Source organism: Phalangium opilio, unplaced genomic scaffold (genome assembly GCF_054372755.1).
Source record: "Phalangium opilio isolate 3A_F unplaced genomic scaffold, DU_Popi_V2 ptg000059l_1, whole genome shotgun sequence".
In the NCBI taxonomy this organism is placed as follows: domain Eukaryota; kingdom Metazoa; phylum Arthropoda; class Arachnida; order Opiliones; family Phalangiidae; genus Phalangium; species Phalangium opilio.
In genome coordinates, this window is record NW_028324176.1 from 60,921 (window position 1) to 87,236 (window position 26,316).

General features: G+C 41.2%; 1 protein-coding gene across 1 annotated transcript; it reads right to left on the reverse strand.

Annotated features, from left to right (window-relative positions):
* Positions 1-1,147: 1,147 nt before the first annotated feature.
* On the reverse strand, positions 1,148-1,794 carry LOC149667207 (beta-1,4-glucuronyltransferase 1-like). Its single transcript, XM_089841393.1, has 2 exons — positions 1,279-1,794; positions 1,148-1,204 (listed from the first exon to the last, which is right to left on the reverse strand). The coding sequence occupies exons 1-2, from the start codon at positions 1,491-1,493 to the stop codon at positions 1,183-1,185; spliced, it is 237 nt and encodes a 78-aa protein (XP_089697519.1). The 5' UTR covers positions 1,494-1,794; the 3' UTR covers positions 1,148-1,182.
* Positions 1,795-26,316: the final 24,522 nt, after the last annotated feature.

Consider the following 26,316-nt stretch of genomic DNA (forward strand, 5'->3'; position numbering starts at 1 on the left):
AAACGCAATAAAAACACACCAAAACACAGTAAAACGCAATAAAACCAAACCAAAACACAGTGAAACAAACTAAAAGTACAATAAAAGTACAATAAAACACTCTAAAACTACACTATACCATAATAAAATACACTAAGGTACAATAAAACACAATAAAATACACTAAAAGTACAATAAAACACACTAAAAGTACAATAAAACTACAATAAAACACAGTAAAACACAATAAAACTACAATAAAACACAATAAAAGTACAATAAAACACTCTAAAACTACACTATACCACAACAATAAAACACACCAAAGCACAGTAAAACATGTTTACACTAGACCGCCAAGAAGAACAAACACTGAATTTTTGAAAGTTATTTATTTGCCTTAGTTTTCCCAGTTTCCCAGGTTTGTACGAACCCTGAATTCAACCTCGTACAGATAGGCAGTTCAGCGCTATTATGAAAAATGCAGAAATAATATCCTCATAAAAAGTTCACCACAATGTTTATTGGTAACATTTATTTTCTGTTTTTCTTTACAATTAATTGACAAGAGATACTTCATTAAGAAATACAATGAAGAGCTGTTGTTGTTATTTATTTGTCTTTGATATTTCTTTTTTCGTTAGTAAATATATTACCTTTATCTTCTTTTAGGTTATTTGATAGTTCCAAAGTATGAAAAGGTACATTTGGATTACTTATCAAAACCAATGCAAGTTTATGAGCAAAATCCCTATTTTAAAATACAAATCTTTACATTAAATAACGTCATTATAAGAATAACTTGTACGAATATACACCATTTAACTCCTATATTATCTAAATAGAGTTCCTCAATGGAGACAGTTTTTTCATAACAGCCAAAATCTGTTCCAAAGCTTCCGGGACCATTGTTTTTATACAAAATGTAAGGTAGATTTGATTTTCTTTTTACTTACTCTTTAAAACTAACCTGATAAATTACATCTTTTTTGTACGTTTTATATTTTTCATGTAAATGGAAGCTTCGAGATCAGTAACACCTCCTGGATCAGTCTGGATATTTTTCCTTTAGTTCAGTTTTAAACTGTCGAAATAAGATACGGTTCTTTTCTTGATCGGTATCCTTTTCTTTATGGAATGAGTTGGCTATTTTCAGGCCCTTATGGATGACAAAAGCGTTATTTAAAACTGAAAATTTGTATCCTACAACGTGTAATTCGCAAACCTGCAAAGATATTAATCAATGGGTTAATTATCGATGGTTTCTTCTTTCTACACACGGTGGTATCTTGGTCTTACTTGACTTTTAAATTAAAGCCATATTGTCTAAACCATTCATCATGATAAGGCGCTGAATTTCTGCTGAAGAAGAAAGGTTCCCAAGGATCTCTCCACAAGACTTCAAAAATGACAGCTAACTTATTAGTCATTGGTTCTCTATACCAGGCTTCGTAGTCAATATGTTTCTGACATTTCCAACAAAGCTCAATGTAAAAGAGGTGGGCGTCCATCATTTCCAAACGTTGTCCGTTTTATCCTTGGGTATTTGGGCTATTTCTTTCATTTCGAATGCGGGTACAACGTAAACAGTTTTATCATCTTTTCGAGATTCGAGAAAGAGCCTATTTTCTCAGGCATACTCCAGGAACATTTCGTGGAGGTTATCGTTGGGCATCATATCGACGTCTAAGACTAATACAAATTCTGTGGTGGAATTTCTTCTCATTGACATCAATAAGAGCGAAACCAGTACTTGAATGTACAGTTGCATTGTAGAATTTCATTATTTTTGGTAAGGCATCAATGTAATTTAGTTTCTTCGCTCTAGTTAACAACTTGAAGATTTTATCCTTTAAAGTTCTATTAAACCTTTCAATTACTCCGCATTTAATTGCACCTACACTAGTATAAAGACTTATTCCCTCTTTTCTTAAATAATCTTTAAACAATTTTGATAAAAATTCACTACCTTGATCAACATTAATTCGTACCGGCTTTCTTTAATAACTCTCCGTAAAGCTTTCAAAACCTCTTTACTAGTTTTATTTTTCAAAGGAAGACTCCAAGCACATTTTGAGAGGATATCAATAATAGTTAGAATATATTGAAACCCTTTATTATTTTCTTAAGATTTCGTAGATCGATCAAGTCGCACTGAAATACTTCACTGACTGTTGTAACGTAAGTACGATTTCTTGGAAAGTATATCCTCCTTGCTTTGTGAATGGTATATGTTGGCTGAGACTGAAGCCATGTCTTAATTTTTTTCTTCGAAACATTTTTCACTCCTTGTTTCAATTTCTTTGCGCTACCGTAACTGAGAGGACTTTCACTGTTATAATACACTCGGCTTAACTTATTTTCCATAATTACACTTTCTCAAAGAAAGATTTTCTATTTAACCCTTGTCAATGTACGTTTAAAGCTATCCATTCATCTTCGTCTCTTATCAATGACGTCACAATTGTAGAAGATTTAACCCTTGTCAATGTACGTTTCAAGCTATCCATTCTCGTCTCTTATTAATGACGTCACAGATACAGTTGTAGAAGATTTAACCCTTGTCAATGTACGTTTAAAGCTATCTCTCTCTTATCAATGACGTCACAGATACAGTTGTAGAAGAGAGGAGTTTCCCAATAGACGGCGCACGGTGTTTTCTCGCCAATGACGTCACAGAAATAACGTCACAGATACAGTTGAAGAGACCGTCATACGCATGCGCAGACTCACCGCGAGTTTGCGCGCGGTTTTCAAATTTCGCGGTTTTCCCGCGAGGCGGCGCGCGGTATTTTCCCGCGAGGGGGCGCGCGGGTTTCCCCGCGAGGGGCTTCCCCGGCGGCGAGGGGGCGTTGATTACGTCACTCATTACGTCATAGGTCATTGACCTACTTTTACACTGGTGACCTTGACCTACATTCTACACCTACATTCTACACCTACGGAGGTACGAAGTGGGGGGGATATACTACTCCTATTGCCTGCAAGGGTCTCAAATTGGAAACCTATAGCACGCAAGGGTCGCTCAAATTGGAAACCTACTGCCCGAAATGGTCGTTCAAATTGGAAACCTACTGCCCGAAATGGTCGTTCAAATTGGAAACCTACTGCCAGAAATGGTCGCTCAAATTGGAAACTGTGATATCTAGATATGAAGGGTTGCTGAAACTGGTATGTTCAGTTGATAGAGTTACTATTCTCTCATCAGATATAATTGGTAAGTTAAATAGAATCACTTTTGATAAAAAATAGAGGAGGTAGCCTATCGTTAAATATAAAAAAATCACTTCTGTGTTACGTATAGTGAACAAGTTCATTTACGTGAAGGTGCGTTTGTACAATGCGCGATACTAGTCGTATCCATATTAGTTATTACTAATGTTTAAATAAAAACAGATGAATAAAGTTTAGTTCACAATTTAACAAAAAGTGTTTTTATCTTTAACATTATCACCTTTGATGGGGTTTAAAACGTTTTTTTTACCATCGTAGAAAAAGGACGCTAACCATTATTGCATTGTGTGGGTGCAATCAAGAGTACAAAGGGAATTGCAACGCATGCAACAGTTAGGCATCATAGTGCCCGTCACGGAGCTCACCGATTGGGTCCACCCAATGGTAATAGTGGAAAAACCAAAAGGAAGGTCACACCCGGAACCCTACTATCCAATGCCTACCGCTCAACAAATCTACGCTGATCAACACCGTCCTGGACGCGCAAAGTGCGTTCTGGCACATAGAGCTGGATGAACCAAGCTTTTACTTGTGTACACCTTACGGACGATACAGATTCCTCCGGCTACCTTATGGTCTCTCCTCAGCGTCAGAATTATTTCCAGCAACTAGCGGTAGACAAGATAGAATACTTGGGCAACATCCTGTCCTCCAAAGGCCTCGAAATTTCACCAACAAAAGTTCAAGCGATTCAATGAATACCGTCACCAACAGACAAAAAATCATTACCAAGATTCCTCGGCATGGTGAATTCTTTGGCAAAATTCCTGCCCCAACACTCAACAATTACAGCTCCACTACGCGAGCTCCTGAAGAAAGAGGTCTCATTCATGTGGGACGCAAAGAGGGAAGCTGTCTTCCTAAAACCTAAACGCCTCATCTCCTCGTCCCCTGTACTGGCCTATTACAATTCGCAAGCCACCAGGACAATATCAGTAGAAAGCAGCCTAATAGGCGTCGGTGCAGTACTACTACAAAATGGTAAACCTGTTGAGTATGCTTCAACCTCTTTCACCCGCACTCAACTAAACTACGCGCCAATAGAACGTGAACTTCTAGGCATAGTCTACGCGTGCGAAAGATTCCACTATTATGTCATTGGAGTCCCCTTTATCGTACAGGCCGATCATAAACTTTTAATTGTCATCATTAAGACTCTCATCACTCATCCAGCGCTTAGTTCTTCGCCTGCTCAGATACCAAATAACGATGGTCTACATACCTGGCACTCATTTACAAGTGCCCGTCACGTTGTCACGTGCTCCTCAATCCACGACAGAAATTGACTCATCCTACTTAAAAACCGATGAGCCGGGAGTGTACAAACTCAATTCAACAACGCTAACGCATCTGAGTCACCTGCACAAACGATACTGTTCTACATTAAAGAAGGATGGCGATCTGCATGCGAAAAATTACACAGCGAGTTAAAGCCGTTCTGGGCGATAAAAGAAGAACTTCATGCATCAGAAGGCCTAATTTACCGAGGGGATACGCTTTACGTTTCGAAGTGCTCCGCCGTGATGTCATGACCCAAATTCACTCGGTTCATCAAGGAATAACCGCGTGCCTATCTAAAGACAAGCTGTATCTCTACTGGCCACAAATGAAAAGAGAAATCACAAAGTATGTTCAGAACTGTACAACTTGCCGAAAAAAGGGACCGTTCCAACACGCTATGCGCTTACGCCTCACGATGTACCTCAGCTACCCTCGCACACTGTTGGTGCGGATCTCTTCCATATCAATAATACAAATCTGATCATTCTAGTTGACTATTACTCCAAAAGCGTTACGGAGCACTAATGATAAAGCGATAATAAAGTTCCTAAATCCACAATTCTGTCGATATGGTGCTCCGCAGAAATTGGTGTCTGATAATGGTCCTCCCTTTAACTCGAGCTTTTTCAAGGGTTTACTTCAACAATGGGCAGTAGAACACGTAACATCCAGCGCATATCATTCTTAAAAAGCAACGGTATGACAGAACGAACCATACAAACAATAAAAAACCTGGCAATCAAAGCGCAACAGGAAGGTCGTGACCTACAGTATGTTCCTATGGAATATCGTTCGAGGCCCACTGGAAAGCTACCGTCACTCAGCGAGATGTTAAAAGGACGCCGAACCAGAACACCGTAAACTATAAACAAAACAAATACTTCGAACGCACTTCTCAACTTGTCATATTCGCAAACCTTACTGGATTAAAAAACCCAATGATTAATTGTCAAAATCACGCGCACCGCACAATACCTGAAACCCTAAAGGCCGGGAGACCAGTGTATAACCATGTCGGACCACGGTAATGGAAACCTGCAGAAGTACTACACGAAAGCAAAGATCCCTTGTCATCAATCCTGAAGATAAATGACGGAAAAACATTGCGGAGAACTCACCACCAAATACGTCCGACACACCTACTCAGTTCAGTACCTCAAAGCGACTACGCTGAACCCAACACGGCACAAGAGGTACAACAGGTGGAGGACAATTGTGTTAAGCATTTGCGGCAAAATTTAACCAATCTACCCGATCCTGCGGCCAATACTTACCGAACCACTTCAAGAGTCAGACTAGGAATATTACCACCACCCATACAAAAACAAACTTCAATTTCAACAACTCAAATTTATTCACCGTCCTCGGCAACGCAGAACACATCTCCAACACCACGACCCTTGCAAAATCAAACTTCAGTCTTAACAACTCAAACTCATTCTCCGATTTCAGCAACACAGATCCGATCTCCTACTATACTTCAAACGTCAAGACCAGACCAAGAGCAAATAGAGGTTGTAATTACACCGCGTAAACTCGAACCGCCACGTACAACATCAATATCAAACATTAGGACTTTAAGTCCTTCTGGCATTACGACTGCTCAGACGCTGGACAACACCCGGACAGCGCTACTCTAATTTCTCCGGGAACTTCCCCATTTCCCAAGACAATTTCTGTATCCGCCATACCCAGCACACGAGCACCATTTACACATTTACAGCAAGTACACAACAACCAAGGTCAACCCGAACAAGAACTAATATTTTCAATCCAAAACGTTTTCGTAATACTTAATTTCTTTAAAGAATGAAAGATGTTATATACTCCTGTTATATACTTTCGTAATACACTTGATATATACTCTTGCTATATACTCTTAATAACATTATCATATATTGTTAGTCTCGCCACTAGTATACCCTGATCTATTCCACTAGTGCGCGCCACCTATGGCGAATAACGAGGTTTCCTCATAAAGGAGCTAGCTACTTTGTAGTCAGTTTATATTGGACACTTGATGAGCACAGTCAATAAATATTTTATTATAATTAATTCTGTCGACTTACTAAACATAAGTGGGTTTTCTCAGAACCTTAATTGTTTTAGACGTTCGAGTGTTTTTTTGGTTCGAATTAGCCATTAGTAGTTTTGCATAAATTGGTAGTAATGAAAATTAGAGATACGTTTAGGACATTTCATGTTTTTTTAATTAGAGAGACTAGAGATTAAATAAAGATTTATGATTTGAAAGTGAACTTTAAAATTACCGAGATAAACGCTAAGGTAAAAGAAACCCTTTCAGTTCTATAACCTTGAAAAACTGATAAGGAAAGTTCAGCTTTTCGTTAGAAAGGAAACAAGATCTTCTCGTAAAGGTATGTTCTAATGGAAATCGTGTCTTACAGATTTTATTCTGAATTAAACGTTATATAAGGCAAAGCTAGTGGTATGCATCAGAGAATAAAATTTAATATAGAACTTCTATATACTTTGTAAGTAATGATTTGAAACCTAGGATTAGTGGATGATTATATATTTTGACAATGTAGAGAAAACTTTTCAATGACTTAAGCCTCGTTAGACAAAACAAAGCGAAAAAATGTTGGTCTAGTATTTCGATATTGAGTCGTCTTTTCCCCGACTCGGAGAGGTAATATTTTGGTTTTCCCAACTTGTGACTAATCTACATACATCCGTCCAAGGTAGAAGCCATCAAGAAATATCCTCAGACGAAGACGCTGAAACAGTTCCAAAGAATCCTTTGAATGGCAGAGGCACCATAGATTCATACCTCATTACTCGAAGATAGATACTCCGCTCAACCAGTTGAAGAAAAAAGAGGAATCTTTTCAGAAGACCAAAGACGCCATCTGTAGCTCACCGCCATTAGCCTTTTCACACTTATGGTCGCACACGAGCAGTTGCGCCATGAGTTTTACGCTTCTATGGAGTTAAAATGTAAACTAAACTACGATGGACGTGTGGGAGAACTTTTTGTAATTTAATGTTAAAATAAAATGCCTAGTATTTAAACCGAGAGAGTAAAATCAAAACCACGTTAAATAATAAACAGTGTTTTAGTTCTAATGGAAACGGTGCAATGATAATAGTTGGTTAAAACTCATTAAGCCTCGACGACCATATGGGATCATCGCTTCATCGGCGGACATCGCCGATGCCGTGGCGAAAGCGCCACGTTACCCTGCGTATAACACGCTCGTAAGCCTTGGCGCCCAATTTGGTCTGTAGAACATTATAAACTACCCCAATTTTACGTCTATCAATTGAATTCGACAAAATTTTACCTAGAAAGTTCAATTTGTAATTTTTCAACCATTAGTACAACACTGTTTTATAAAAATAAACTCGAATGCCTAACTAGTAAGGTAAAAGCAATGGGTACATAAATACTACTGGCAAAAAACATTCTTTCTGTGCATGCTCCCCTCTCGAGAATTTTACCCCCTTATTACCCTCGCTCTACCTGTGAAAAGGTCTATTAGCCGCCTATAAAACGGATGCACCGAGCATCTTAACAACAGACGCTTCAGACGCAGGCCTGGAAGCAATGCTTTCTCAAATGCAAGATGGAATAGAAGTCCCGATCACGTATGCCAGCCGAAATCTTCGAAACGCTGAGGCCAAATACAGCACTTCCGAAAAGGAATGTCTAGCGATATATTGGGTCATTGGGCATTTCCGCCCATGCTTGGAAAGTAAACCTTTTACCGTAGTAACAGACCATAAGGCTCTACAATGGCTCTTTAGACTCAAGGGACCGAATTCAAAACTTGTCTGATAGGCGATGTATCTACAAACATTCGATTTCAAGGTTCAACACAAGAAAGGAGTCGAAAACGTCGTCGCTGACGCCCTTTCACGAGCTCCCATAGGACTTTTCGCCATGTCAATAGCCTCCCCTATGGAAGAGGAAAATCAAGACACGTCATCTGAAGACTCAAATGTACCAGCGGATCATTCACACGTCGCGTACGTTTTACCACCTTATCCTCACGCGAACTTTCATATCTTTGATCGCGACGAAATCATTACCGCTCAAGGGGAATACTTCGTTATCCGCAAAATGATTGAACAACTACGACAAGACAATCCACCGGATCACCCAGATTACGAGATGGTCAACAATCTAATTTACCGAATAGCCTCTGGAGTTCGTCCAGCAAGGATTTACTTACCAATATCAGAAGAGAAGCCATGAGACTTCTCCATGATCATCCTCTTTCTGCCCATAGAGGAAAATACAAGACGCGAGAAAAAGTCGGACATAGATACTGGTGGCCCGATCTCGACTAGGACGTCAGGCAATATGTCAAGGAGTGCGTCCTATACCAACAGTATAAGATCAGTAACCGCAAGACACCAGGCCTTATTATATCTACAGTTCCAACTGGACCCTTCGACAAAATAGGAGTTGATATCATGGGACCCTTTCCGAGCAGCAGAAGAGGATACAAATTCCTTCTCGCCTTTAAGGATTACATGACCAAATTCGTCGAACTAATCCCTTTAAAATGAATAACAGCCGACGCATGCGCCCTCGCACTGAAGAACTTCGTATATCGATGGGGAGGACCGAAGCAAATACTAAGCGACAGAGGGACTCAGTTCGTTTCCTCCCTATGGCACCATACGTGCAATTTATTCAACATTGGATCCATTCACACTTCGCCGTATCACCCTCAGTCGAACATCACTGAGCGGGTAAACCGAGTCCTCGGAATGACCATTTCTATATACGTCGAAAACAATAACAGAACGTGGGATGAAACCCTGAAAGCTCTTGCCTTCGCGATAAACTGAGCTCCCCACGAAACGACTAAAAGATCTCCCTTTTTCTTAAGCATGGGACGAGAACCGAGACTCCAGAACGGACACATCCGGTGGCCAAGCCACTGACTCCTGACCCAGAAGTTCCAATGGAATCCTCAAACCTGAAAAAGAAAAGAGAGATCACCCGTCTACGACAACAACCGAAGGCGTTCAACCCAGGAAAATGGCTCTTCGGAAATTGAGCATCTCAACGGATGACGAGAGGAGATCCGAACCGGAACAGAAAAAAAGAGGTCATCAGACCACTTCTTCCGCCGCTCCTGGAACGAGACGCGCACCTGTAAGGAACTTATCAAGTAGCAGTCTCTCGAGTAATGAGCCAGAGATCCACGATCTCCGCAAAAGAAATCACCCTACCACCTCATCTTCTATTACTGGATGACGAAAGAAACCGCTACGGAAAGTATCGAGTAGCAGAAATACGTCGATGAAAGAACCATCCATTCCTCGTCCGCAAGGTAAAGCCAGAAGAACAGATCGTCCACATGATCAGCTTCGAGAAAAACTCAGTTCGTCTTCGGAAGAGATAGACGTGAAGGGAGACAGACAACGGCGAAAAAAGCGAATGAGAGCCACAACGACGACAAGCTCGTCAACAAAGCCCCTGAAAAAGACGCCGAAAATCCATGCTCTATCAACTCGTCCTGAAGGCGAACCCCCTCTTCCGACAAATGGAACACGTTCGACGTCGCCAGCAGCTACGAACCTTAATCCCTTAGCTCCAATGAATGAACTGTCAGATTCCGCAAGTTCTGGAGAAGATTATCACTCTCTGATCTATTTAAGATCAATTTCCCACGAACTATGAGAAACCATTCAAGACAGGCTGGGTTCGAGAGCTGTGTTATAGACACAGGGTACAACCCGGCAAAGTAGTCATGGATGTTTACTACTATCCATTTGGAAGAAAGAGTCGTTTACTACTATCCACCTGGAAGAAAGAGTCGCATGCTACGTTCAAGAAATGAGGTTTCTCAGTATCTACGAAATAACGACATTAGGGACTTAGACCCCATAGACGTCTGTTTCAAGAGAGTATCCATTGCCAAACCACCTTGGTCCTTGAGAAAGAGGTAGACTAGCCCACCCAAGACCTTTGGTGCTAACAGCCGCTTAGCTCAGGAACAACGTGCGATCCGTCACGCTCGATCCCAATGAGAAATTTTGGGAAGACTTCCTACATCCCTATGGGACTCTAATAATTCCTCTTCTTTTTAGATGGCTACTCCTCCTATGTACTGGAGACTGGCCCCTAGACAAAGGCGCGGAAGGATGGCCACGGTTACGCCTGAAGATTTTCTCTTGCAACCGTCCCCTCGGGATTTCCCCATCATTGCCTTTCCCGCGGCTCACTCGTTTGGACCCCTCTCCAGGCAAGACGACATCGATCCCGAAGAACAGATCCATCCCGAGAGGACCGCTGCACAGGAACTGGACGTTTTAATCCTGACCGAGGACAGAGAGAATCTACAGGACGACCCTCCTGCTGTAAACGCTCACCCAGAGGCAATGGGCTCAAACCTGCCCAATTAACGTTCCCATCGGGAACATAACCATGGAGGAATGTTGCCACTTCCGGAAGAAATTGGACTTTTGGCCCACACCCCACGTTCCGGCGTCGTTCCTCAACGCACCTTTGACGACCTAATGCTAGAAATAGCCCTCCGTTACCCAGTCCCACTACCGAAAAATCCTCCAGCCTCCGCATTGCCGAAAGCTCTTTCAGCCGCCGCATTGCCGAAAGCTCTTCCAGCCGCCGCACAGACGCTCGCTCCTCCAGAAGTCCTCTCGCCGCAAGCTCCTCCAGCCGCCGCACAGACGCCAGCTCCTCCAGAAGTCCTCCCGCCGCAAGCTCCTCCCGCCACCGCACAGACGCCCGCTCCTCTAGAAGCCCTTCCGCCGCAAGCTCCTCCAACCGCGAAACCACCAACCCGATGTCGAACCAAGACATCTTCCGGACCCCACAGAAGCAGCCGGGAAATTGAGCCGGATAATCCATTCCCACCAGGTTCCCAAGATTTTCGCGATTTTTTAGATTATGTTCGCCTCCCCATATCCCAAGATAAGCTTTATCTGCTGTCAGAGTATGACCAACTCAACACCGTTATTCCACATTATATTTTCTTTTCCTTGTTTCACCCCTATTCTTTCTTAATTCTATTTTCTTTCCACATTCTTCTTCCTGTTCTAGCAATAACTGGGCAATGCTCTTATTAAAAAACAATCTACAATTCTAAAAAGAAGTTTTTTATACTACAATGAAAACAATATCCTGTTCTAGCAGCAACTGTTCAAAATTCTGAACTGAACACAGCCTACCATTATGGAAATAGCTATTCATTGTTCTATATTGGAAACGTCCTCCTGTTCTAACATAAACTGTGCAATGTTCTGAACGTAGCACCCAAAACTGCTCTAAGGTCAGAATCAAGAACTGAACATAATGCAAAATGAAACGGTCATGTTCTCCATTAAGAACAGAGTCTGTTCTAGCAAGAACGGACTAACGTGATAAATGATGAACAAATTGATGTGCTAAGAAAACATTCTTGCTGTTCTCTTTCAAGAACTGCAGCTTGTTCTTGGAAAACCTACTTTATGCTCAACTCCACGAACAATATTTTGTTCTAAAAGAAACATGTTTATGTTCTATATCAAGAACAAAAATTCTGTTCTTCGATGAACAGATATATGCTGTTCTATGTTGAACTAAGAACATTCTGTTCTCAAGGAAACAAAAGAGTGTGCTGCATAGGGACAAGCCCTCAGAACGGAGTTCTGTTCTGAATGGAACAGAAATTTTTAAAAGTGTATTGCCTGGACGAAGATTTTGCTGATAAAGTATATGCATCGAACGGTACCATATTATTGGCTGCCGGTATGGGAACTGGACACTTGCACTGTTTAGTCGAAGATGACATGATGGAAGTAGAGGTGCAAAAGGTGTTGTACGTCCCACAACTAAAAGCCAGTTTACTAACCAAGCAAGGTTATCAAGTAACGTTTGAACAGAAAGTCTGCACGATTGTTGACAAAATAACACTACCGTGGCTACCGCCCATTGTTATAACGATTTATATCAATTGGGTCACAGAAATGCCATTAATTTGGTGCGGAAAGAAGTGTCAAATGCTTGTATTCATATTTGGCACAGTAGAATGGGCCATAGGCATCCAGATGCAGTGAAGACGCTGGTCAGAAAAGATCTGGTAAAAGGGATTAAGGTATATAACTGTGAACAGTTGAACTCATGTGAAACATGTATTGAAGCGAAAATGGCTCGTGTACGTTTTTCACACTCTAAAACAAGATCAGAACATACATTGGACTTAATCCACACGGATTTATGCGCCCCATGCAGACTAGAACACCTGACGGAAAGCGATATATTCTCACGCTTATCGTTGACTATAGTCGGTATACGATCATTGCATTACTGAAAACAAAAGATGAAGTCACTGAAAATATAAAGAAGTTAGTGCGTTTATGTGAAACGCAATATGATAGAAAACCAAAGAAATTTCGATCTAACAGAAGAGGTGAATACGCCAATAAAGAACTAACATGTTTTCTACGCCAAGAAGGTATTGAACGGGAGTTGACAGCACCCTATGCTCCACAACAAAATAGGGTAACGGAAAGAAAGAACAGGACATTAACCGAAATGGCAAGATGCATGTTGACAGATGGGAACCTGTCAAATTGCTACTTGGGAGAAGCTATATCGACAGCAACATATCTGCAAAACAAGTTAACCAGTCGAGCAATTGACAAGACTCCTTTTGAGCTCTGGTTCGGCACGAAACCAGACCTAAAGCATCTTCGTATTTTTGGATGTATGGCGTACGCCCACATTCCAGACGAAAAACGTAGAGAACTGGATCTGAAGGCAAAGAAATTGGTTTTCGTTGAATATGAAGACGGCTCCAAAGCTTGCAGATTAATAGATACGACCACAAACAGCGTGATAGTAAGCAGAGATGTCACTTTCATTGGAGATCATTGCGTCTTTCATCCTGTCCAAAGTACAGAACGCGACTCAACCGTTCCTAAACACTTTGCTGACCTTGATACACCGGTTTGCATAGAAGAAAACGCCGAAAATGTCAGGGATGACACATATGAGTTACCCATTTTAGAAGACGTGGCTGATGCTCCTGTCATACACGACAACCCTGAACCAAGACCTTCATTAAGGCCAAATAAGAGACAACCCCCTGAACGGCTAATAAAATAAATGATTGCAACGCATGATGAAGACAGTAAGGATCCTTGCAACGTAACTGAGGCATTAGAAAGTCCAAATCAAGTGCAATGGAAAGCAGCTATGACGGAAGAATTACAGTCACTTGAAAACATGAAAACACTAACAGAATTACCCCACGGCAAAAGGGCCATTGGGTGTAAGTGGGTCTATAAGACAAAGAAGGATGCGCAAGGACAAGTCATTCGATACAAAGCCAGATTAGTCGCACAAGGTTACTCTCAAATATTTGGTTCCGACTATGACGCAGTTTTTGCACCTGTTGGGAAGCAATCAACGTTCCGTGCTTTGCTAGCTTTAGCTGGGCATAAAGGCATGTCAGTACGAAATTTTGATATAAAGACGGCTTTTCTCAATTACGAACTACATGACGAAAGAAGCACCAAATGTAGTATGCAAATTACATCGCAGTCTGTATGAACTTAAGCAATCGGCACGTAACTGGAATGAAAAACTCAATGATACTCTTGAAGAAAGCGGGTGGCAACGTGGTGTTGCCGAAAAATGTCTCTATGCAAAGAACATCAAAAATCAATGGTGCTATATATTCGTCTATGTTGATGATTTGATTTGTATCGCACCAGATGAGGCCACCATCGATGATGTGTACAGCTTCCTAGCCACAAATTTTGACATAGTGGATCTCGGGTTTTTAAAGTAGTATCTTGGCATAGAAATTATGCGCGATACTAATGGCATCTTTAGCATCCACCAGTCTGGATATATCACAACCGTGCTCCAGCGATTTGGTATGCACGACGCTAAACCAGCCAAAACGCCAATGAATTGTAACCGTCCACACCAAGCACCTCCTTGCCGGGAGAAAAACCGCGTCGTCTGCTTAACTCATTTTCTATTTTTTATAATAATTTTTTGTATAATGTCAAATAGTCCTGACGTGGCACCTGCAGTTCAAACTATTATAAAACATCTTGTCGCGGGAATAAAAACCCCCGCCTACAATCTAGCAGTAGTCAGTCAGCAGTTAGTTTTTGTAACGCGGGGCAGTTCGGTCGTGGTTTTTTTGGATAAATAAATAATTAAGTTCGTATCAGAAAGCAACTGCGTTATTCTTCCTACAACAATGGACTATCTGGTAATTATTAAGTCATGGTCAATAAGATCTTTAAACGGGTAACCTGGGCTTCTTAGTTTTTATTTAATTATCTTTGTGAGCCGTGAAATTAGGCCCCCTTTCCTAGTTTTAAATTTTACGGTTACATAAAGTGTCGAGCTTGCCAGGACTCGTTAAGACTGACATTACCATTTGTGCTTTAACGCGTACTTGTGACAATTACTTGTGCCATTGCTTGACTAATTAACTGTCGCGTCATGAATCCTGCCGATCCACATGCTTTAATCGCCAAGATTAACGCGCAGTTACCGGGATCCCATACTCCCCCGAGGGGGATCACTCCCCCTCCAAGCCTCGGTACTAGTACTTCGCAAGGACAAGCGGCTGGAGGAATCCCACATCCGCCGCTGCCACCGCAAGGTGCAGCGTCAAATATTTGGCTACAAACTATTCAAACTCTAGCAACTACGTTAGCAAATGTAGGCACTAGACCAGCCGCCAAAAGTAGGCCAAAACCGCCCCCTCACTTAATATTTAGTGGTGTCGAAGGTGAAAGCGCGCCGGAATTCCTTCGGACTTTGACGGAATTCGCGGATTATCACAGCATGACAGGAGATGACATTATCGCGCTTCTACCCCAAATATTAAGGGGTCGTGCATTAATCTGGTTTAGAGACTTGAATAGGCCAAATCAGACACTAATGGGGCGTACAGTAAAAGGCGCGTTTAGAGACTATTTCTTTTCGGGTAGAGCGGAGGAATCCCTCCGCCTCGAAATAGCGCAGTTTATACAACCCGCCGGTGTGTCGTTTGACGCGTACATCGCGAGTATTACCGCGATGAATCAGGACCTACGCGTTCCGTATACTGACTCTGAACTGGTCGGTATTTGCAAGCGAAATATCCTCCCCGAAATACGCATCCATGTCGTTCACGATAGCATAAGGACAATGCTAGAGAAGGGCCGCGTAACCGAAGAAATTTTACGAGCGACCCCCTCTAGCTCATTGTATCCTAGAGACAGTGCAAAGTCTACCCCGCGTAAATCCAGTGGGAGAAGAAATTCTCCCACCGCCGCGGTTTTAACAAAACCGCCGGGGGGTGGTGCGACATCAAAGGTTGCGACCCCAACCGCAAGAATTTCCAATAGACCTACACCGGCTCAGACAGAGCAAAACGATTTAAGTCGCGTAGAATGCTATAAGTGCGGATTCTTAGGGCATTATGCTACCGCCTGTCCGAGCAAACAAGAAGTCGCGCCGCAGCACGCTTCGGGAAACGCGAAAGCGGGAAGACCAAAAGGGGAAATAAAGCCCCTTATGGAAATTGGCTCTATGGATGTGCGTCGCTGTGAGGTTGATCCTCCCATGGCCATAGAAGCCGTGTATTCGCATGGGACTTTCGCGACCAGACTAGATTCAGGCGCTGATGCTTGTTTTATCAGCTTATATCAGTGGCGTAATTTAGTCAGAACTTTGAAACCAGACTTAGTACTTCCGAAAGAGGAAGAGGCTCAATGTATAGTGTTAGGCGATGGACGGTATACCTTTACAAAGGAACGCGCGCGAATAGACTTCCGCTTAGGACAGTTAAAACTAAAGCAGGAATGTCACGTAGTTCCCTCACTACCGAACGATTGTATTCTGGGAAAAAATTTCCTGTATAAACATCGTGCCGTTTTGGACTTTGGTACAAAAACGTGTCAGATTGACGGAACAACGTTTCCATTCGTGCTTAATCTCCCGGGGTTAAAGACTCCAACTCCTCAGATTATCGAGGATATTGAACAAACTGTCGCGTCGCCTACACTGAGTCCTAAACAGAAGGAAGACTTAAAAACTATATTATTACGATTTCCAAAACTATTTTCGGAAAAAGCGGGACGTACGAACTTAGTCTATCACGAGATACACACTACCACCGAAGTTCCCGTTAGTCAACGCGCGTATCGTGCTAGCGACGAGAAAAAACGGATAATTGAAGATCATCTTCACGAAATGATCCGCGACGGTATCGTGAAGCCATCCGTTAGTCCTTACGTGTCGCCTGTGGTACTTGTCCACCAGAAATGCGGAAAGATACGTTTCTGCGTCGACTATCGCGCTTTAAACAAAGTGACCGTGAAAGACCCTTATCCGCTACCGAGAACAGAAGAACTATTAGGAAAAATGGGTGCCCCAAAGTTCATCACAGCACTGGACTTAAAGAGCGGCTATTGGCAGATAGATCTCCATCCGCAAGCGAGAGCGAAGACTGCTTTCATCACGCATGCGGGAAAGTACGAATTCGAAGTACTTCCGTTCGGTCTATGCAATGCGCCGTCGTCGTTTCAACGACTCATCGACGAAGTCTTCAGGGATGGACATCACTTTTCCATCTGTGTCTATCTGGATGACATCGTCATTCCATCCAGTACTTGGGCAGACCATTTACAAGCCTTGGAATATGTCTTTCACCGACTGTCTGAAGCGGGACTTATGCTTCAGACGAAGAAATGTCGATTTGCGCAAAGCGAAGCGACCGTGTTAGGGCATATAGTAAATGAACGAGGGATTCACATTGATCCCTCCAAGACTAGGGCTATAGTAGACTTTCCCGTCCCAAAGAACGTGAAAGAAATCCAAAGATTTCTGGGCATGGCGGGATGGCACTCACGATTCATCCCGCAGTATTCAAAGATCGTTGCCCCGTTAAACCATCTGAAAAAGAAAGACGTTCCGTTCCAGTGGAAAGAAGAACAGCAGAAAGCGTTCCAGGCCATAAAGGATGCGATCTGTATGGCGCCTCCTTTAGCGGCTTAAAACCCTAAGTTGCCCTGTATCCTGACAACGGATGCTAGCGACGCTGGACTTGGAGCTTTCCTGTCGCAAATTCAAGAGGACGTCGAGGTACCTATTGCCTATGCCAGTAAGCAACTGACCGACGTCCAGAGAAGATATACCACCACGGAAAAGGAATGTCTTGCCATCTATTGGGGAGTTGGAAAGTTCAGGCCATACTTGGAGAACATACCGTTCACTGTTATCACCGATCACAAAGCTCTCCAGTGGTTGTTCACACTGAAAGAACCAAACTCTCGACTTGTTCGTTGGGCGATGTACTTGCAGACGTATGACTTCAAGATCATACACAAGAAGGGAGTTGAGAACAAGGTTGCGGACGCATTATCAAGAGCGCCTGTCTCTCTATTAGGTTTGTCATTGGAAGACATGACTTCACCGTCCTCGTCAGAAGATTCCAGTCCAGCGGAATCATCGTCAATGACGTCGACCTCGTCCTCAACCAGTAGCGGATTAGCTCCTCCCGCCAATCACGCATTGTACCACTCTTTCACGCTGGAAGAAGTGTGGAATGCCCAACAAGATGAACAAGCCACCAATGACATCATAGTCCAGTTATCAGGAGATAATCCACAAAGACATCGGTACTACGAACTGAAGAACGATGTCTTGTATCGAAAGGCCTATGGTAGACAATGCGCAAAAATCTATTTGCCACAGCGGTTCCGGCGAGACGCCATCCGCTTGTTTCATGACCACCCTCTATCTGGACATCGAGGTCGAGATCGTACCTTCGACAAAGTACGAGCTAGATACTGGTGGCCATCGTTCCGGCAGGACGTTACCGAGTACGTCCGCGGATGTCCTTTGTGCCAGATGCACAAGGCCCGCAATAGAAAACGTCCCGGTCTCATGCAACCTACGGCCATTACTGAGCCATTTGATTTGCTGGGAGTGGACATAATGGGACCTCTACCAAGAAGCCGTCACCACCATAAATACCTCCTGGTATTCACGGACTATTCTACCAAATTTGTCGAACTATACCCAATGAAGAACATCACAGCCAGAACGTGTGCGAAGAAACTTGTCTCCGTGATAGTCCGAAAGCCATCGTAAGCGACAACGGGACACAATTCCTTTCTCAACTTTGGAAGGACATTCTCAAGATGTTCGAAGTAAAACCACGATACATCACTCCGTATCATCCACAGAGTAACATTGTGGAGCGCACAAACAGAGTTCTGGGCGAAATTATTTCGATGTTCGTTGGTCGAGATCACCGAAGATGGGACGAGAACTTGCCATTCATCCAGTTCGCCATCAACTCGATTACACACACGACAACAGGAAGAACTCCTTTCTACCTGAACATGGGTAGGGAGCCGAGATTTCCCTGGGACTTAGACGTGGGTATGCCAGTAGCGGATTTTGTTGAAAGGTCCGCATCGCTCTCAGCTTTAGCGAAGCAGCTTGCTTTGTCTAAGGAACTTGCCAAGAAAGCGCAAGCACACCAGAAGCACACCAGAAGCGCTACTACGATCAAAGGCGGGAAGGGATTGAATTTCCCGTTGGTGCGCTTCTCTGGAAAGAGACGCATCCCTTGTCTTAAGCGGCACGTGATGTCGCCGCTAAGCTATGTCCCAAATGGGATGGTCCCTACAAGATCACAAAGAAACTAGACCGATTGCGATATCAGTTAGAAGACCCAGAAACCGGAGAAAAGAAAGGAATCGAGAATATCGCTCATTTGAAGCTGTATTGGTCAAACAAAGATGTCTGCCAACCGGACGGAAGCCAGTCATCCTCAAATTCCTCTTCAAGTTCTACAACGTCACAGTCCGTAGAAGAAGTCTCTCCCTCCATCCTCTCTTCCTTCCTCTCCTGATAGGAGCTCGAGGGAGAAGTCTCTCCCTCCACCCTCTCCTCTATCTCACCCTGACGATTCCAGTTCTTCCTCTGAATCTGAGGAAGACGAAATGGAATTGTCCAGTCCCATTCCCATCAATCCCATGCGATTTGTCAATCCTTTCCTTAAAGGATGGAAACGTGAGATAGTACTGAGGATGAATCCTAAGCCTGGAGGTCCGGAAATGGACATTTATTATCACCCTCCAGCAACATATCCGCATAAGACTCTCCGGTCTCGACCAGACGTTGCCGCATATTTACGCATGCACTCAATCACAGATGTGACGTCTAGTTATTTTAATATTGCCCGTCAAGCAATCTAGCGAGAACCATGGGAGACTATTCGGAACACAACATAACGTTTTGACGCAGCCCATGGAATTCGCCATCGCGAGAATTAGCGGCGAGGGAAGACTGCTGCCGAGGCCAAGAGGCCCTCCTCGCCGCCTGCTCAAGACACAGCGGATTGGGAACAAGAGAGCCGCAGCGGACGACTTTTCTTTGGGGGAGAGGATGTAACCGTCCACACCAAGCACCTCCTTGCCGGGAGAAAAACCGCGTCGTCTGCTTAACTCATTTTCTATTTTTTATACTAATTTTTTGTATAATGTCAAATAGTCCCGACGTGGCGCCTTAAGCGCCACTGCAGTTCAAACTATTAAAAAAAAACATCTTGTCGCGGGAATAAAAACCCCCGCCTACAATCTAGCAGTAGTCAGTCAGCAGTTAGTTTTTGTAACGCGGGCCAGTTCGGTCGTGTTTTTTTGGATAATTAAATAATTAAGTTCGTATCAGAAAGCAACTGCGTTATTCTTCCTACAACAATGGACTATCTGGTAATTATTAAGTCATGGTCAATAAGATCTTTAAACGGGTAACCTGGGCTTCTTAGTTTTTATTAAATTATCTTTGTGAGCCGTGAAATTAGGCCCCCTTTCCTAGTTTTAAATTTTATGGTTACAGAATGTTAAGTACCAGAAGGACATTTCGACAGAACAGGCCTTCACGGACAACGATATATACCGCCAGGCGTTAGGTTGTTAGCTATACATAGCGACTTGCACCCGACAGGACATTTCAGCAAGTGTATGATTTCTTAACACATCAACACATGGCTAACTGCTAACGCGACCCACTAGTGTAACAATGGACGGACACACACAGACAAAACCATAGACTGCTTTTTAACTCTTTCCGTATTAATTTTGAGTTGAGAAACAAGATTATCTTAAATATTAAAATAAATATATTTAATATTAAATATTTTCTTCGTTAGTTGTTCTCCTTATTGAACGTTACATCGTTTTGATAAAGAACAACTAAACATTCTTGAGAGACTTGACAAATATTGGCGTTTGAAATGAAGCATACGCCGGTTGCTTCGCCTTACTCAAATAGGTAGTATATAAGGGTGTCGAACTGTAGTTAAAAGCAAGAACAACCGCAATTGCGAAAACCTTTGGTGGACAACCCACCCTAGGGAGGCTAGACGTTTCTCGTAACCCTAGCTGATCGCCGCGAATGTCTTAAACAAAACGATGACGATGGAGTTAGAACCCAATGAGACAGATTGGTGTCTATGCGGAATAGACGGAAGACCAGTAGATGGTGGTGTTTAGATGCCACTATGTACAGACTGGTGTCCATGTGGGATGGACGAAGACCAAAAGATGTTGGTGTGAGAACTCAAGTAGAGGATCCGTTTCAGTGACTGTGAAAGCAGTTCGGAAATGGCGAACACGTTTGCTTCGATTTGGAAACTGCGAACGCGGTCACGTGGGTGTAACGTACAGACACACACACACGATCGTTACAGAACCTCTCCGTGACATACGTCACTCGGAGAGGTAATGAATTTCTTTTGATGAAACTAAAAGTAACTCCTTTTGAGTATTCAACGATTATAATTCAATAAATAGAGCACTCTAAGTGCACTCTCGGCGCGTTTTCGTCCGCCACTGGGAACACGAGTGCAACACACGCCCAGATTCACGTTTTTCACTGACCCCAAAAACTGCCCGAGAATTGCTCTTTCGTGCTCTGAAAAATTCGACGGAACGACGGTGGTCGAGTATGACGTAATAAAATTAAAATGGCGGACCAGGCGGTATGTGATAGAAGGCGGGTTCTTGCTTATGCTTATTTATTTCTGGAATTATCTTCTGAAGATGAAGAATACGAAGTTTTGTCGCATTAATTTAAAGATATTACGCCTCGTCCTTAAATCAATAATTACATCGGAGACTTTGTTGATCATTACTCTGATATAGAAATAATGAATAAAATTGTTTTTTTTAAATAGTTGAATTATTAATTCTAATAATTGGTTTCAGTTCCCTAGAAACTTTAGGTTAGAAAGAAAAACGTCTGAGTTTCTAATTGAACGGTTCGAGAATTCCACATATTATCCAAATAATGTCTGTGGGGGAAGCCCAGAAATTTCTGGCAAAATTCAAGTGTTGGCATTTTAATGGTTCGCTGGTAATAAAACAAGCATTAGTGATGTGGCCAGTAGATTTGGTGTTGGTGAAACATCGTTCCATCGACAGATATCTAAAGCTATGGACTTTTTAATCACTTTATCCCCTTTAGTAAAAGCTTTTGATTGAGAATACGTTTGGTATTCTCAAGCAGCGTTTTCGACAGTTAATTAGGTTTGACTTTCATCACGTAAACACTTCCACTAAATTCATTTTTCCTATTGTGTTTTACACAACTTATTTATTGACTTCAAAGACGAATGGGAATACGAAAAAGAGACCCTAGGCGATGACTCTTATGTTGCGCGATTAGCTTCATCCCCGTAAAAGAGTTGAACTGTTGCCGTTGTATTTTCGGTAAACGTAAATTGGCGATGCATATTGGAAACTACATTTTGAAATAAAGACCTTTATTATTATGGTACTAATATATGTTTTACTCAAGGACTATTTTCACATTAATGGAAGCTTATTTTAATAGTGAAAAATATTAAAGAGGCTGAAAAACAGGCTGAAGAAAAGGGGTGCATTGGAATAATCTTAAAACATTAATTTCTTGAATTAATCGAAATTAGTTTCGTGAAACCCTGTTTATCTTAATTACGGGCGTGTACCGTACTTTTAACAATTTATTCCCACCAGCCAACTGGCCCTCTTTTTACTTCCCTTAAGCCTTAGCTGCAGCCTTGAAAGAATCAAAGAAAGCAGCTCTCATAAACCGAGGCTTAAGTTCTATATTTTGAAAAGACGTTATAAAAAGATTTCAAAGTGAAAATAAAAGCTGTTGGTGCTTTAATGCTACTAAAAAGTAATTAAGCGCAAAATAAAATCCTATTTGTTAATAAATTTTCCATTTAAAATTATATTCCATGACAATAAGTAGGAAACTAAATTCGCTTACATTTTTTCTTGACAATGTTTGAAAAGTGTAAGTGCGTTCAGCAACCACTACCAAGTTCTCGGTTTAGTGCCGGATTAAAATTTTTATACGGAACCGGTAATATAAGGCGCCTTTATGGTGCACCAAGCTGAACGTTGCTTATGGTACCTGACAATATGGTAAATTTAGTTTCTACATTTTTGGACTTTTCTCCGTGGTTTCAAAGCAAAAATATAAGAGAATTCAAAGAACAACAGTTATAGTTACTATATTTCTTTCTTTTTTCTCTCGAATAACGACTTTTATTGCAAGAAACAAGCATAACTTTGTAATAATTTGAAAAGTGGCGGTATAGCAAGTTTGTCCCGTTTCAAGCGACATCTCTAGAAAAAGGTGTTGTTAAAAAAATGTTTATCAGTCTCTAATCTCTTGTAACCAACAAACAATATAATTTCGGCATGATTGTTATTTTAAAGATGATTTTCACCATATGATTTCTATTTGTAACTGTAATATAGTCTTATTCATGACTTTTCATGTGTTAATATCGAGCTTTTATTTTTTTTTGTATTGTGGAGGTTTCAATGTAAATAGGGCACATACGTCCGCGACAAGGATGCGATTAGTAAGGGTTCAGTATGTGTTTAAGCAGGGAAGGAAATGAGCTTTACTTGGGAGGTGACGGAAGGGGTGTGGGGGTCAAGTCACCTCCGGCGGACACGGGGCAGTAGGATCGCCGACATGTGTCTTATTCCCTCAAACTTTGCCGCCCAGAAGCTTGGCTTACAGGAGTGCACCACACTCCCGGCTTAATATCGAGCTTAGCGCCACAGCCTACTGTATAATCAGGTATCATTCATTGTACAAAAGTGATGCCGAGACGCCAACCATGGCGATTTTCCCGGCGTCACGAAGCCGGGATATTAGAGAAGGGATAAGACGCTATAACTAGTAAAAGAATTAAGCCGCTAGAGAATAAGGCACCCATCTTGTTCTTTTGTTTAGGCCATAGTTAACTTCTGGTAGTAATAAAATGAAAATAGCCGATTAGTAGTTTTTCAATGAAATTAAAAGTTGGCCTTTTCTTAATTTTCAATATAAATCAAAGTGTAGTTTGAAGAAAAATTATTCCGTATTTCATAAATAATAAAACATTTCTCTCGGAACTTATTAGAATTTAGACAACTATAAGAGGTATTCAAAGAGTCAGATATTGACAATAATGATCATTCTCGTAATGCATTGCCAAAGGCAGGCTGTTCTTTAGGCGGGTATACTCCCCATATAAGATATTTCCGGTCAACTAACTTCCGGTGTAAATAAATAAAATAATGGCTGCCTTCGAATCAGAGGAGCTCGGAGAATTAATTTCAATGTAGTAAGAAGATTTTATATTCAATTCTATGCGACTAATGTTTTTCAGAACTATATGTTTCAAGCTTTTCTAGTTAAATTTATTTAATTTATCATCACGGAAGAGAGAAAAGCGTAAGTATTTAAAATAACAATTTTTTCATTATAATCGACAAAGGCTTAGGAGTGTTTTCCCTACTGTTTTGCATTATTAACAGTTGCGGGCCTTTCGCAATTTCTTCCCACTTACAATCTTCCCCTTCTTTGAGGCAGAGGGCGACACCGCCAAATCCTGCGTCACCTTCTTAGAAGCTGTTTTCAAAATTTCAATTTTCCCTTCCCAGTCCAAGAATTAGAACGTTTAGTGATAAGAAGGTGGTGGGTAACTCAGACCGGCTGACGGTTTAGGTTATGAAGGGGTCTCCTTCCCTTCTCAAAAAGAAGGCGCTTGCCTCTGGAGGAGAGTTTACCTTCTTTAGAAGGAAACCTTCTATGGTGAGAAGGAAGATTACTATAGAGGGCGGAGTACCTTCTTTTTTTCAGATTTCCTCCGCCAGAACCCAGTCTTGCTTCTTTTATCGGAAGGGGAGACCCTAATTTGCATAGAAACTTTTTGCAACCTTTTTTTTACAAACTTGCATATCACCCAAGCGTCGAACCCCTCGAAAAAGGATTGCAAACCATAATCTAGTTTGCATATCAAATTTTACAAACTTGCATATCACTTTTTCAAACTCGACTATGATTTGCTAATCGACTAAAAATTATAGAAGGTCAAAGGTAAATAACATTCGTCGTCTGCTTAGAAGTAAATGATACAATTATAAAGAAGACAACAGAGTTAAGCTAGAAAATGATTCATTAGTTATTTTTTGATTCCTTTTCTAATCTTAAAACTTCCTTGAATATTTCTCAAAGGTAAAAATTGTCATAATATTCTTTTTACTATAAGAACACTAATAATTTACCATTTTGGTATTGAACTACTAATTTCATATGTCAGAAAATGCGAAAAAGGTCCCTTAGAAATGGTACGAAACTATTACTTAAGTTAATTAATAATTAATTCTAATCGTGATCTATCATTTTTTCCCTAGGAAACCCATGCATATCGTTTTGATTTTTTTTTAAATTTTAAAAAAATCAAAAAATAATGATTTAAAAATTGGTTTAATTTTGAATAAATGTAATACAATAACATTTCATTTAATTAAATATAATTAATACGATCAAAATGGGAAAAATAATTCTACATCTCAAATCTTAAAATAAATAATTTTCCCCAGCATCTGAAATAGATATAAACACTGTCATACAGCATCACAGGAAAAATTTCATATTCATTTCTATTATTTATAAGCAATAAATTATAAATAATCGGCGAGACTCCAACTAATCCGCTCAGTTTTGAATTTTCTTAATGAACCTCATGAATGAATGCACAATTTTGTAAAAATTACGAGTATATTCAATAATCAGCAAAAACTTTGATTTTGCCAGTTCTGTAGCTGTAATTGTACAATTTCACTTTTCGTACCTCTGTTCTCGTGGAATTTCACACGGATTTATGTTAAGATGTGGGAAGCCGGAGCCTGGTTTCATCAAGTAACTTGTTGTGCTCATTGTATGTATTGTTCAGAAGGGATGCGGTCTACAGACGATGCATTACTACCAGAGGGATATTGTGCCATCAAAACATTTCATCAAATAATTACTGTTGTATTGCGATTCACTCAAATCATTCCGCCTCACGTCGTAGGTGCACTTTGCGCTGTCTTGATGTATATTATTCAGCTTGTTTATTTTTTTAAAGGTTCATACGCGTATTGCACTAGACACACTTCCTTGGTTTTTCTTGTATTTTTCTTCCATGGCCGTTAACGTCTTTCAATTCTTTCACTTGGTTTACTATTATGAAGTCTCATTAGATGAATTTCGAAAAACGTAGTTTCCAAATGAAATCTTACGAGATTATGCTCGTATGACAGTGTTTATTTCATTTTCAATTATTTTGGCGGAACTACAGTCTCCAGAAAGTATGAGAAACTCTCGAAAGTATCAGCAAATAAACAAAGGGCATCATTCGTCTATTTCACAAGATTGTTAAAACTTCACGCAATAATTAAATAATTATATTAGGAAACTTATTTTAACCTAACCTAAACTTAACCAATAGACAGAAATTTTAAACTCAAATTATTTTAGCGTTAACTTTTACAACACTA